Source organism: Fundulus heteroclitus, chromosome 8 (genome assembly GCF_011125445.2).
Source record: "Fundulus heteroclitus isolate FHET01 chromosome 8, MU-UCD_Fhet_4.1, whole genome shotgun sequence".
NCBI lineage: Eukaryota > Metazoa > Chordata > Actinopteri > Cyprinodontiformes > Fundulidae > Fundulus > Fundulus heteroclitus.
This window is the reverse complement of record NC_046368.1, coordinates 14,143,996-14,158,208: the sequence shown is the minus strand read 5'-3', so window position 1 is coordinate 14,158,208 and position 14,213 is coordinate 14,143,996. Positions and strand designations below refer to the sequence as shown.

Here is a 14,213-nt window from a genome sequence, read left to right as displayed (position 1 = left end):
TAAACTGTCTGTGCCTGTGGAAATTGGACCTGGATCTGGACCTGGATAATCTCTCTGGACTACCCCCTCTGTACCTCCGCTGGAATATTGGATTCCCCGTTACCGGACCCGGACTGCCCCTGGACAAACGCCTCTGGAAAGCCCCGCTCAGCCTGCCCGACTCTCGGCCGTTCAACGTCCTGGTTCTCCTCTCAGTCAGGTTAGTGATTCGGCTTGATCTCTCTGTCAAAGCCTATCGTTACCGGTCACTAACCTGTCTCTCTGCCTCCAGGGAGTTCCAGCCCATTAGTGTGAGCTGCGCGCCCAGAGAGCCGACGCCTGCTCACGGTCTTTTAATAAAGTTTGTTAAAACGTCACTGACCTGTCGTGGTAGAATCTTGGGTCCAATTCTGATTCATGACAGGGCCACCTTTAAATTAAGTCTTTTCAACTCACTATACAACTCCTAAGTTCTGGTTTGCAACTTGGTCCAGCAGCTGCCTCCCTGAATGTGACACACACTTGCACCAAGGGGCAATTTGGAGAGAAAAATTAACCAATGAATTTGGACTGTTGGAAGAAGCCAGAGTACCCAGAGACAACCAACATATGCACAGGGGGAACAGAAAGACCCCATGCCAGGATTTAAACCCAGGACCTTCTTGCTGCAAGGAAACAGTGCTACCAACTGTGCAGCCAAAAAAAATTGTTGTCCAGCAGCCAAAAAAAAATGTAGAAATTGTTGAAGAATTACTTTAAAGGCACAAACATGGAGCTGGAGCATCATGGGTTTACCAAAAATATATATATTTTATTTGGGGTCGCATGAATATCTGCATCAAAATAAATGTCTTCATTTGATGCGATAATGAATCATAATTAATTAAAACAATTTAGCAGGCCACACCCAAACACAGCTGAATTAGTTTTATTAGTGTTCTGACTTTGATTTCTTGATGATATTACCTTAAGGATTCTTCTCTCCATTTCAAAAGATGAACATGTGAATAATGAAATATAACCTCAAGCAAAGTATTCTCACAGATAGTGAGCACAAAGGGCAGAGACACAGGAGGGAGCGTCAAAATTCTCACCGCGGAGGTTATGCTGGCCAGCTCTGAGCACCTGCAAACCTTCTAGAGCTAGTGTTATGGGTTTGTGAATGTGTCACAATCACAAAGGGCAAGTTTCATTGGTGTTAGAAAGGAGAACAAGGTGCAGTAGAAGGATTTAATCTCTGTGTTAGGTGTGCTTATCTAAGCTTGGTTACTATAATTGAATTTACACCTAGAACTGATATTGCCAAGGATTTAAAAAAAATCCAAAATAAATAAGACCTGCAAAGACAGTTCCTGAGGTGAATATTTAAATTTAAGCTTTGATAGCTCTTATACAAAACGTTAAGTGACAAATGTTGCTCTTAAGGGATATTTTCAATATCCCTTTATTTTTCATTATCTTGCACTTCTGGAGTGGGAGTTAACACCGCTGTGGAACAAGCATAATCAACTTTAAATGTTTATCTGAATCAGACTTCAGTCAGTGAATCTACTATCAGCATCAGAAATCTAACAGATTTGGTGTTTTTTTCTTTTCTTCTGCAAGCTACACAGAGAGAGCAGATGCGCTTGTGTACTTGCATTTTTCCAAATGGAAAGGCATAAGGAGGGGACAGATGCCAGTTTTATGTTCTCTGTAAAATAAGTGACATGATTAGTTAAACTCGAAGACTATATAAAATAGGTATGAAGTATGAAGGATTACTTTTGTTGTTTGAAGTTATTATTTGGCCGAAATCTGCCCCACTCTGTTAAGATGTTAGCTTATTTCTCTACATGACTGTTATCTTTGGATTTTAAGAGCCAACTGCTAATTGCAACTTCATTAAATCTAACCTAAAAAATGAACACTATTAACATATTTTGGTACCACATTGCACTTAATCCCACTTTATACCTAACTACTACAAAGTTCATAACACATTTATTAATTAAGCTATCCAACCTTTGTAGATAATTTAAAGCCAGTAGTGGCAGGAAAATTGAAAAAAGAAGACGCTTAAGGATTGATCCTTGTTAAACTGCCCAGATGACCCCAGCAGAGGTGCCGTAAACTCCTAAATCCTGACCATGTCTACTAACAGAGAGAATCTAATCAATAGCTGTGTTTCCATCCCAATTCTATATGTGAATTTTGAGCAAACTTTTAAAATATTGCAAAAAGAAAGTGCTCATCAGACATGTTTCGATTTACTGGTTTGTAGCAAATTTACCCAGGAGATGCACAGCGTAACGTTGTCATATGTTGATGTTGGCTGTAATAAACAGGAAGTAGATAGCACAGAGCACAGATCATTGATGAAGCAAGGCTATAAATGTGCTGAGTTTTTTATTTTTTTAACGTCGGTCCACATGTACCTGTTGTTGCTTCCTGACCTGTTTTCGTGTTTTGAGTATAGTGGCACGTGCCTGTTTTGTGGATCCCTAGCAATTTATTTTAGTTTTATCTAGGTGTGCTCTGTCCAGCCTCTCCTGGATTGCCTCATTGATATTGTTCCTTTGTAGTCATGATGGATGGGTCTAAATGTTCAGAATTGTAAAAGAATAAAACAAAACACTGAAGTCAAGTTGTTTAGACCAAATAGCACCAGCCTATCTCCCTGTAGTGATGTTTTCTCCTCACTGAGAAAACACAATCACAGAAACTACTATTTTCCAATTTAAGTGTGTGTTTCTTTTTCAAAAAAACAACTGTGTGTATTCTAAAATCTTCAAAATGTTAATGATAAAGTGGGCAGGTTGCCATTGCTCATTTACAACTGATGCAAAGTGGCACCCCTCTGTCTTTAGCGTCCCTTCATTGTCCATAACCACTTATGCGTGCAGGGTCACAGGGGGGTAGGGCCTTTCTCCAGCAGTCACTGGGCGAGAGGCGAGCTAAACCCTGGACAGGCCGCTTGTCCATCACAGCAGTCTTTACCAGGTACAACTATACCGGAGCAAAATTTCACTAATACTACCACATCTTCATAACTATCATCCATAGCCGCTTATCCTTGCAGGGTGACAGAGGGCTAGTGCCTATCACCGGCAGGTACAACTAAATAAAATCAATTTTAACCAATATTGGGGGAAATACTAGTATTGCTATCTCTTCATAGTAGTAAATTAACTTTAGAATGCATTTTAAAAGTATTTAGCTTATTTTTAAGTCTTTTTTAAGAGTCTTAGTTCATTTTATTTGAACCTTTGCATCCATATGTAATATCATACTATCCTAGCTCAGTAGACTAGATGCTCCAAACTGTTCTAGAGATGTATTACAAACTGGTGGCGGGGGGGGGGATCTAAATCTTTTGAGGGTCCTGTTCTAAAACTGGAGCTTGTTTTGGCATTGCACACTTATCCATCTGGGCATCTACCCAATATGAGATGTTGACTGCAGCAATTTCTTTATTTTTTGTTTACTTTTCTCATTGTTGTACGTTTTTTATTATTTGTATATTCTTCTCTTAGAATAAAACTTTATATTCCTCTTAAAAAGCCAGGATGCTACCTCAGCTACAGGCTACCACAGCTGTTGCAGCATAGCAACACTACAAGCTCTCCACATTGATCTCGGAGACATAAGACGAAAAATGAAACAGAATTAGTAATTTATGCTTTAAATTATTTGTGATTAATGATTTGAACGTGTGAAAGAAATAAAGAAGTCCATTTCTATTATCAACTAAACCCACATAGAAGGCTTATTATTTGTTATCTGTGCAATATGTTTACTAATAAACGGTGGATAAAAATCATCATTCCTATTTTGACATGTAGCACCAGGAACACAGAATATTAAGCAGCATGACTGGACCACCACCCCCCCCAACCCACCCACCCACTCAAACAAACTCAATTCAGCCCCCATCCACAATAGCCAACAGGTGTTTTCCCCCAATCTGACCAAGGAAATGGTAGAAATTTGCTAAGAAAATAGTCTGAAGAGTGTGAAATACTTCAGGTGAAAATGAACACAGCAGGGTGAGATGCGCAAATGGCTGTTTTAACCTTTTCTTAATGTGGAGCGAATAAAGTGAAGCTTCTTTTCACCAGCAGGCATGCTGAGGGACTCAATATTCAGATGCTAAAATTATCGTAATGTTGTGGCTGCGCAGCCAGTCTAACTGAGGCTGGGAGCTCTGCGGTAGCACAGCAAAGCGTAACACTGCTGAGCAAAAAACATGTTTTTCATGTGTTTTTCTTCTTCTTGTGATAAATGATTGCTGAGAGGGAAATGTGTGTCATCCTTCACCAGAGATGAGGACTCACTACATAACGAGTGTTTCTCTCTGTGCTTTCTTTTCTTTGAATGTATTAAAATTCCTTAATTCATTCCCATAAATTAACTTTCTGACTCTTAAATAGTTAAAGTGTACTGCAGAAGCATGTGGCTCCACATGCTAATAATTACAGTGTGCACTTCCATTACCTGGTGGATTTTACAGCTAAGCAAGAAAAATAATTAGTCTGATGGCTTGTCCTGTAAAAAAAAAAAAGGAAGCCACTTGTTATGATTTTACCTTCTGCTCTACAACATTTTGTGGTTTTGCTGATGTTTGCTAAAATGTGATACAGAAAGGATTAATGTGAGATGCAAAAAAACTATAATCTTTGCCTTTAAGAGATAGTTTTTTTTAAGGATCCAGCTTCTACTGTAATGCATTTTTTATTCTCTTTACTGTAACTCTAGTTTCCAAGTGCCCATATTTAAATGTAGTCTGAGTTGTAGTCAATATTCTTTGATTGGCTTCACTTTTCTGGACATATTTTTACCCTAAAGGGTGTGCATATAAAGGTGACCAACAGAGTTTACAGTTAAGAGAAAACCTTAGACACCCTGGGATGTGACGTTTCTTTACATTTTTTTTAAACAATGATATAATGAAAAAAACTTGAAATTGTCAGTTGGCGTATTCGCTGAATCCACATAGGCAATCGGTTTGGATCAATTTAAATCATCTCCCTCTACAATTCACTGTATGTTTAAAATACGACTTTTTACCACAGAGCAACAAGCCGGTGTTTTTCTCCTCAGCCCAGGTGAGTTACATCTGTTTTTTTCTCTGGTTCAGGAATGGCTTAAAACAAAGAAAATTATTGTTTTAGCCTAATGTTCTGGTTACGTCTGTGTCTGGCTGCTCTTTAAACGATGACTCCAGCCGTCGATTGTGAATCTTCCTGCTGTCGTTAATGCATATTCCTCTAACATACATTTTCTTACTCCTCAGCTTTCCATCAGTGTGCTTCATACAGCACTCTGTAAACAGAGTGAGTGAGTACAAATGTGTTTACAGCGTCCATTCTTGTGTATTACTAGATTGGTTATGGTTATGAGTGTCTGAATGTGTGGGCAAAAGGGTGGGAATGTGTGCTTGTTTAGTTGTCTGGTTGGGTTTTGGGCTGGCCACTCTCCTGGAACATCTCAGGTGACCCTCTTAACGTTTTGCCTCACCTTTTCCCTTCCGCTTTCTCTTTTATATTTCCGTTGCTGTGTCCATTGAATTTGAAATATTTCGAAAATAATGTACAATAAAGTTTTTTTTGCATGAGTCTCAAGCGGAGCATTGTAGCGCAAGCAATAATGTTCCACTTGTGAAAGTCAGCCTGTTGGGCTCTCTGTGACATTAAGAAAGCAATTGTGAGTGCTACACTGCCAGTCAGAGCATGTTGAAAAGAAAAAAAAGAAAAAGAAAACATTGACCTTTTGTAGCATGGTCTCTTTGTGGCAGCTGTTGGTAACTGTCTGCTGGACAGCGTCAGGTTAGCAGCCTTCTCCATAATTGTGTAGGCCATAACCATAACCTAGTATATCAAAGATTGTCTACCACTGGTCTTATGTTATCTGACTTTCTTGGAAAGTGAATCATGGGTTTTTGAGACCAATTTTTATTTCATGCGCTATGGTGATAAAAATTAAGAAGAATTGTAAGTACATCCCTCTATGTGAAATTAATCTAAATATGAGATTTACTGTTTGAATGCAATTATTGACATACATTTTCTAATGATATTCTAACTTATGGAGACCATAAGTTCCCATCTGGAACCAGACTGCACACCTCATTTGCTGTGATCATGCCCTCCTTTTAGTAATGCCTTCTGTGATGGAATATTACTTTCTCCTCATATCCTAGAAATACTTATCTGGAACTGACTTTTAGCCTTTACAAGCATATCCTCTGGTTCATCTTGACACTGGTTCAGACCACAATTGTAATACTTAAAAATATTGCAATTGCAAAACGCACCCCTCTTTATGTGAGCTTGCTGCTGGTTGTACACGTTAACTCCTCATACCGTAGATCACCTGCCTGTCAGCCCTGAGCAACAATGCCAACCATAGATCAGCCAGTCCTATGGAGAAAACAGATTTGTTTTCTCACTGCCACTTATCTGTCCACTAACTTGTTCAGCCGTTCAGAGATCTACAGAACTTTCCCAGGGTAGGTAACAGCTCCTTAACGAGTACGAATTAGCCTATTGAATATACAATTCAACCTGATCAATCCTCCACAGGGTCACTAATTCCACTCTGCACTCTTTCAGAACTGCTGAAGATCAGTAGCTTACCTGAGACTTCCAAATGGTATTCAAAGTTAAAAAAAAAAAAAAAAACTGTTTCTGAACCTTACATGTCAGCTCACAGTGGGTTCATTCCAATTTAGTCCCAAAGTCAAACTTTCCAACAAGACAGTTCATGAAGAACTTAGTTTTCCTTTAAAGGTTTTTTTTAGGTTGATAAAAACTGTGGTGAGAAACGTTTAGCAGTTTTCAGTATTGCTGAAATTGAACACGCTTTCATATTGAAGTTATCAGACATGATGTAAAAACACCATTGCCATGTTGTTGTGCTATTCACATGTAGATTGAAAAAAATAGAAAAAACATAATGTAAAGTTGAAAAGGATTAATGGTGCTTTAGACTGGCGAGAATTAAGCCATGGTTGAAAGCCATAGTGGCTGGTGATAAAAAATTTTTTGGGAGGGGCGCAGTAGAGCGGCCTGAGATTACCACACCACAATAAACTCTACTTGAATATACATCCGTCCAGGGTTACATGCCTGATGCAGCATTATGAAGTCTGGTCAGTTCGGTCCAAGTTCCTTTATCCACCATTTTTTCCTCCAGCAAAAGCTACATGAAATTATTATTTCATAAATTTATGACCACATTTTCTTTCACTGTTGCCGTTGTCTCCTGTCTTGTAGTTGTTGTCTGATTCTCTTGCATTCGTATGGTTGAGCGACATTCTCACCTGCCCGTCTGAGCTGCCAGAGGTGTGACGTGGGTTGACAGGGTTTGATGAGATAATCTGACTGGATCAAGAGCGACACAAAAAGTGCCGATTGGTCAAGGAGAATCTCTAACCCAGTTAGAGAATAGCATGACGTTCCATGGAAGCCAAAGGGTTACAGAGAAACATTAAAATAATTACTTACACAAACAATAACCCCAAATGGGTTGGGAATGCCAAAAAAACAACGATCAGACACATTTTATGAGATAACAGATGTGATAATTACTTTTTATTTTGTAATTTATGTTTACTGTGACTACACTTTTTCCCGTAATTTTGATGGGGACAACGCCCAAGCGGCTCTTATTAACAAGCTGGCACTGGTTAGAAGAAAACTGGGAGGAGCCACAAAGTTTACCTAAATCCACGAAGGAGACACAACAGATATGCAGAAAAAGGCTCTCTGCACACTTGGGACGAAATTCAAAATTGTTGTCCAGCTTCCAAAATATCATGCAGAAGACTGACAGAAAACTAACATTCATATTACCTTAAACACACCATATTCACGGCGAAACATGTGGTAGTGACAGCATCATGCTATTGAGATGTTGTTGTTCAGCAGGGGCAGGGCAGATTAATGGGATAAGGAAGATATTTGAAGCTAAAAACAAAACAATCCTAAAAGAAAAGTTGCAAAAAACTTGACACTAGGTTGGAGGGTTGCCTTCCAACATGATGATGTCCGAGAACCTACAACCCAGGAATGGGTTAGAACAAAGCATACTCATGAGTTGAAATGGCCCAAGCACAGTCCGAAACGAAATAGAAATTGTGAATTTATGGCAAGACTTTAAATGTGATGTTCATGCTCTCCATTCCTGAACCTGAGATATTTTGCAAAGATTAATTGGCAAAAAATGCCATTCTATATGCGCAAAGTGGTTATTGACATACCCCAAATGCTTGCAGGTGATTCTATAAAGCGTTGACTCAAGGTCCGAATTACAAATACATGCTTCTGCTTTTCATTCGTCTCAAATATATAAATAAATAAACGTGGCATATTCCTTCCAGTCGACAATAATGCAATGCTTTGTGCCAGGTCTATCACATAAATCTAATTAAACTACACTAACTTTATGATGATGACATGCAAAAGCGGATGTGGATACGTTTGCAACAGTGTGTTAACTATGTGCATTACAGGTGAATTTACTTACAGCCCGCCTTATTATCTCTTATGCCTCCTTATAGGAATGACATGCACAGATCTATATCTATATCTATCTATCTATCTATCTATCTATCTATCTATCTATCTATCTATCTATCTATCTATATATATATATATATATATATATATGTGTATGTATATATATGTGTGTGTGTGTGTTATATATATATCTATATCTATATCTATATAATATATATATATATATATCTATATCTATTATATATATAATATATATATATATAATATATATATATTATATATATATATATATAATGTGGTGTGTGTGTGTGTATCTATATATCTCTATCTATACATAATATGTAGTGTGTGTATCTCTATATCTATATATCTACTATTATATATATATATATATATATTATATATATATATATATATATATATATGTATGTATATGTATGTATGTATGTATGTATGTGTGGGGGGGTATCTGTGTGTATGTTTTTGTTTAGTTTTGTTTTTTTTTTTTTTGTAAATTAGGATAAAACGTGCCCTACAATGAATTACACAGACAAGTTTCAAGTGTAATCCCCAGCAAGATTCTCAGATTACTCAGGACGCGCATCAGGAATTCATCAGTCTCCACGGGGGCTGTGAAAAGCGCTGAATCCCCCTCCCCCTTCCTCCCTCCTTCCCTCTCTCCCTCTCTCTGAATCTTTCAGGACCGTGGCTACGCTCCTCGCTGTGCGCGTCAACAAGCGGTCTCCTTCAGCACGGGACGAAGCCCCACGCAGCTGCTGTGGTTCCTCAGTGCTGGAGACTGCACAGACAGGAGTGGAGCGCCTCTCTCTCCTTATCTCTCTCTCTCTCTCTCTCTCTCTCTCTCTCTCTCTCTTCCTGCTGGGATATTCGCCTCCAATGGACTAATCTAAGGAAAATCGACCGCTTTCCCCTGCGATCATGAAACATTAGTTTTATAACTACAAGTGTCGTTTTGAGGGAGGGGAAAACCCCAAACTTGTGCAAATCCAGAAGGCACCCACCGCCGCCGGTTTTAATGTGTTTTATGTGTTTGCGCTCCACAGTAAGGTAAAACTGGCCCGTTTTAGAGCGTCTCGGCGTGTGGTTTCATCCCGTGGATGCGGCCGTCGGGGTCGTTGTGTGAGCCCAGCAGGACCAACCTGTCATAGGGCATCATGATTGCTCTGCTTCTTCGCATGCAGACGAGGAACATCTCGCCGGAGATGCTGATTTTTCTGCCAATTTTGTGCGCGCTGCCTCTGACCGGAGCGGCTCCTTCCCTGACCACCGAGCAGCTGGACACGGGGGTGGTAAGTTGATTAGGCTACTATTATTTACGGGGGAGTTCTGCCCTGTGAGGCGCTCGGAAGTTGCACCCAGCGTAGTTAAGCTGTTATATGTGCAGTTTCCATTACTTTCAGATGTCGCTCTCTGATCCGCGCAGCACACCGTCTCTGCATCAAGGGGGAGAGATCTGCCTCACAGGCAGCTTGAGCGAAACTGCGGGGATTGAAGTGATTTCAAAAGTTCAAATGGCTCCCCATGAAACGGCTTGCAGTGAATGAATGTACATATATTTATTCGCCGTGGCGGGATATCGACCTCCCCCAAAGCATGCTGACATAGTATATATACCCTGCAGTGATGAATTGCAATCGGGGCTCGTTCCTGCACAAAGACGCCCCAAGCCACAAGGCGTTAAAGGAGCATTCGTCTGAGCAGTTCAAACGCTGTAGCTTAAAACGAGGTGCGATGAAGCAATGATTAGAGACATTTTGGTACTGGAACGTATTAATCTGAAGTTTGCAGGATGAGGCTTGGTGGTTTGCAGGTTCACGTCTGGAGAATGACTGATTTCATTCAAATTATTGTACAACATTCAATACTCTTTTCAATAAGTAGTTTCTTTAATAGTAATAATCTATTTCACTTTGTGTTTGGAGTGTATGTGAAAGGGAAATGTGCAGAAAGCAAGCATGTAATTAGTACTAGTAATTAAGTTTGTATAGTAATACAGATTAAATTGTTGTTGAAATTGCCTAATTTCATCTTGATTCACTCTGATTGGTGATTGGCATGTCACATACTTAAAGTAACAAGAGATTCCCATCAAACCATTGATTATCTTGTGTTCATTTAAAATCGGGTACTGGAGCCAACAGGTCCAGGAGTGAAATCCAACCATCCCTCATCCAAGTGACACACTCCAGATCATTTCCAAGGTATTCCCAGGGCAGCAGAGATACAGTCATGGCCAAACTTATTCATACCCGTGGCAAATTTACAAAATGAGTTTTGTAAAGTGTGAAATTGTCTCTTAACAGATACTGAAACAATGTAAGCAGAAACAAATTTGGGGAAAAAAGGGATTTGATTTTTTTTCAATTTATGTTTAAAATAAGGCCATGGAAGTGAAAATTACTTACACTGTTCTAAGTAACCATTGGAAAAAAAATAAATCTTTATAGGCAGTGCAGCAATCAAATCCGTTTAGCTTTTTGTATTTTCTACTTGGTAGATTGATGATTTATCTTTGGTGATTGGTTCAAAAGCGGAAGCCATCTTGCCATCGTCCTAAACTGTAGCTTCCTACACAAGTTTTACACCAAATTTAAGTCAGAACTTTGGCTGGTTCTCTCCAAAACGGTAACAATGCTTCCAGTCAGAAGGAATACATATTTAGGTAAAGTTGAAAGTTTACTTTAGACTTAAATTACCAGGGGTATGAATAGTTTTGTACTTTACAGTCTGTAATTCACTCAGCAGGTGCTGTGTGTGCCCTTGGGTTTGTTCCCAGTGGGACGTGCCTCAAAACCTCCAAAAAGAGACTTCCAGGTAGAATCCTAATTAGATGCACAAACCACCTCAACTGACTTATTTCAATGCGAAGGAGCAGAGACTCTACCTTTAGCTCTCATAGATGCGGAGACTCTGTCTCATAGGCTAATGCTGGCCACCTAACTCCAGAAGCTTTGTATGTGGGATCATGGTTACTCCATCTTACTATCACTTCTGAACAAGACACCACTTATTAACTCTTCTGTTGAGGAAGGTACTGAATCATGACCTGAATAAAACTATCCACCTTTTTTCCCATTGAGAAGTAGTCCAGCCATTTGCCTTGGTGAATAATCAGGATTATCTTGTAATTCTTTCTATCTCTGATGGATCCGAAACTACATCCTCTATAAAAGAACCTGCAGTGTATTGTTTTTCATGTATGTGATGTTCTTGTGTTGAAATTGGAATCTTCAGATCAGATCAGATCTCAAAGAAAGACAGAAGTCTTTATTGGCAAAAGAGAAGTCTGGTCAGATCATTTCTAATTCAAAACTCTTGACACAACATTTTTAGATTTAATTTTTTTTTTTTTTGGACAGGAGACCCTTTCCTCTACATGATGAAAATGACACATCTAACTGCTGAAACCACTGATGGATTCAAACCGCTGCAGCTGTCATCAGCTGTAGGGTTGGATTTGTTTCACACTCTAGCCTACTTTAACTGCAGATGTATTTTTGATGGCGGACCCGCCCCTGTAATCCCAATGGATGAGTGCCGCTTTGGGGACAGTCATTCATCTTCTTCTGTTTCACCTGCAGACATAATTTGACCACAATTTCACACTTTTGAGGATCACATCGTGTTGTTCACAGAGCGGTGAATACCAAGCCATCCACAAAAACTAGCTACTATTAAGGACGTGCATAGTTTAGTTCAGGGCATATGTCAAAGATTTTTGCAACTCCTCCCTTTTCAGTCGAATTTGGGCTTGTAGCCAACGTGAGTTTATTTACCAAAAATGTATGTTTGTATAGTGAGGAGGAAGAAATGAGGAGAGATGTTTAAGAGCAGTATCTAGGAGACTTAACAAACTGGCACCCCAGCCAGGCATTTATAAAGGCTCTTCTTTGCTGCCTGTACATTCCCATTGTAAAGAAGGACAGCTTGTGACAAAAACTACAATGAAAACAATGAAAATTCTAACAGCCAACTAGTAGATCTTATAATTTCTCCTCTGGTTCTGACGAGCATGTGTACTCTTATACAGCTGGAATAAAATAAGGAATACTTATTTTATCAACAAACAGTGGTTGTGGATAACCTTATAGCAGCATTAAATTGAAGTAGCTGGAAGGCTCCATTATTACTTGTATTCAACCCATGCTTTACTGAGGATGGTTTAGCTTTATCACAGTAATGTAGCTGTCAAAAGGTTATTCTGAGGGCATTGTGCGTTATGCTACTCAAACTCTGTAATCATCAGCAGTTACTTTTCTCACAATGTCATTTGGTCTTAAAAACTCACCTAAAGCTAATGATACCAATGCAATGGGTGATGAGGAAGTCAAAAATACTGATCTAAATCTGTCATTCATTTGGCACCTGATAAAAAAAAAAGCCAAAGTTTGGCTAAAGGACCAGGGGCAATGTTTGGAAAGAATGGTACTTGATTTATATTGATAAAATGTTCCACAGATATTAACAGCTATTCTATACTAGGTGGAGCCTAGTATAAAGAATAGGAGCCTAGATGGAGCCACCAGCACTGACAAACACTCCTGGACAGGTGTTGGAACGTTTTCAGAAAGAACTGAGCGAAACTCCGGTTGCCTCTGATTTAAGCCTGTTGCCAGTTGTGATGAGCCGGAAAACCGAAAATTAGCACAGACATGCTAGGTGGACACATAAAGAGAGAAGAGGACTGTAAATGAAACAGATTATTTACCAGAGAAACTTTTTGCTCACAACCAACTCCCTTGGTCACCTCGATAATCATGCTGCTGACTCCAGCAGAGGTATCCATCTTTACAGTGGTTTGAACAATGTTGTGTTGTTGTCCTTCAGCCTTGGGTTATTTCTGACCACTATATACCATTTGGTATATAGTGAAACAGTTGCAGCAAAATGATGGTGGAAAAAAAACATTTTGAACTAGCAGAGTGCATTTGCTGGGGGGGGGGGATCTCTTCTCCTCACCTGTTTAAGTTTTTAAATTTCAACCTCTTTTGCTCAGAAGCAGGATTTTTTGGGTTTGCATAGAGGTTTATTACCATGCTTTAAAGATGTTTAGATTTTCTGGCCTCACAATATGAAAGTTGCCCATCAAATTTTAGTTTTGATTATACTAGATTCGTTCTCTATTTAGGATTATTTTACATGCAGCACAATTTGTGCAATATGCCCATCATGTTTTGTAAAATCCAAATTCTGTGTTGTTTGGTTGGCAAAACATTCTGAATTCTCATTGTAGATCATTAACAACGTCAGACTCCTTTATCCTGAGATGGGTTTACATCCTCTTGCAACTTTTTACTGTTTAGTAGGTTTGTACTAGCCAGGTTACAATGAACAGCTGTCAATCCATTTTCAGGAACTATTAACTAATTCCAGGATTAAATTATTTTAAAGCTGCAGAAATCTTACTTTTAAAGTATGAAGATTCTAGCTTTAGCAAAAAAAATTACGTTTTCTTTTACAAGGATCATCTCTTGCTGGAAATATTTTTAAATGTAATAAAAGCATTAAAAATACAGGTTTTTAGACTATTCACTCTCAGTTAGACTTTTAAAAATGCTGGTGTTTACCTGGGGCGTATACAGATTTGCATTGAATTTGAAATATTTCTCATGGGTATTTGTTCATTTCATTAATGATTCTATGTTTGCTATATTTCTGAGTTGTTGGGTAATGGTTTAATTTCCACTCTTATAAAAAAAATGAACAAATATT

The 14,213-nt window shown here is 38.9% G+C and overlaps 1 protein-coding gene across 2 annotated transcripts in view; it reads left to right on the top strand.

Annotated features, from left to right (window-relative positions):
• The first annotated feature begins 9,180 nt into the window (after nucleotides 1-9,180).
• mmp17a (matrix metallopeptidase 17a) overlaps nucleotides 9,181-14,213 on the top strand; it is a 105,679-nt gene continuing 100,646 nt past the window's right edge. For both annotated transcript variants that reach the window (XR_004931534.1, XM_036140157.1), the window contains exon 1: nucleotides 9,181-9,790. Coding sequence is in view for 1 of the 2 variants with exons in the window: in XM_036140157.1 (XP_035996050.1) it covers nucleotides 9,656-9,790 (135 nt within the window). In the remaining variant the exon portion in view is untranslated. The remainder of the gene's footprint in view (nucleotides 9,791-14,213) is intronic.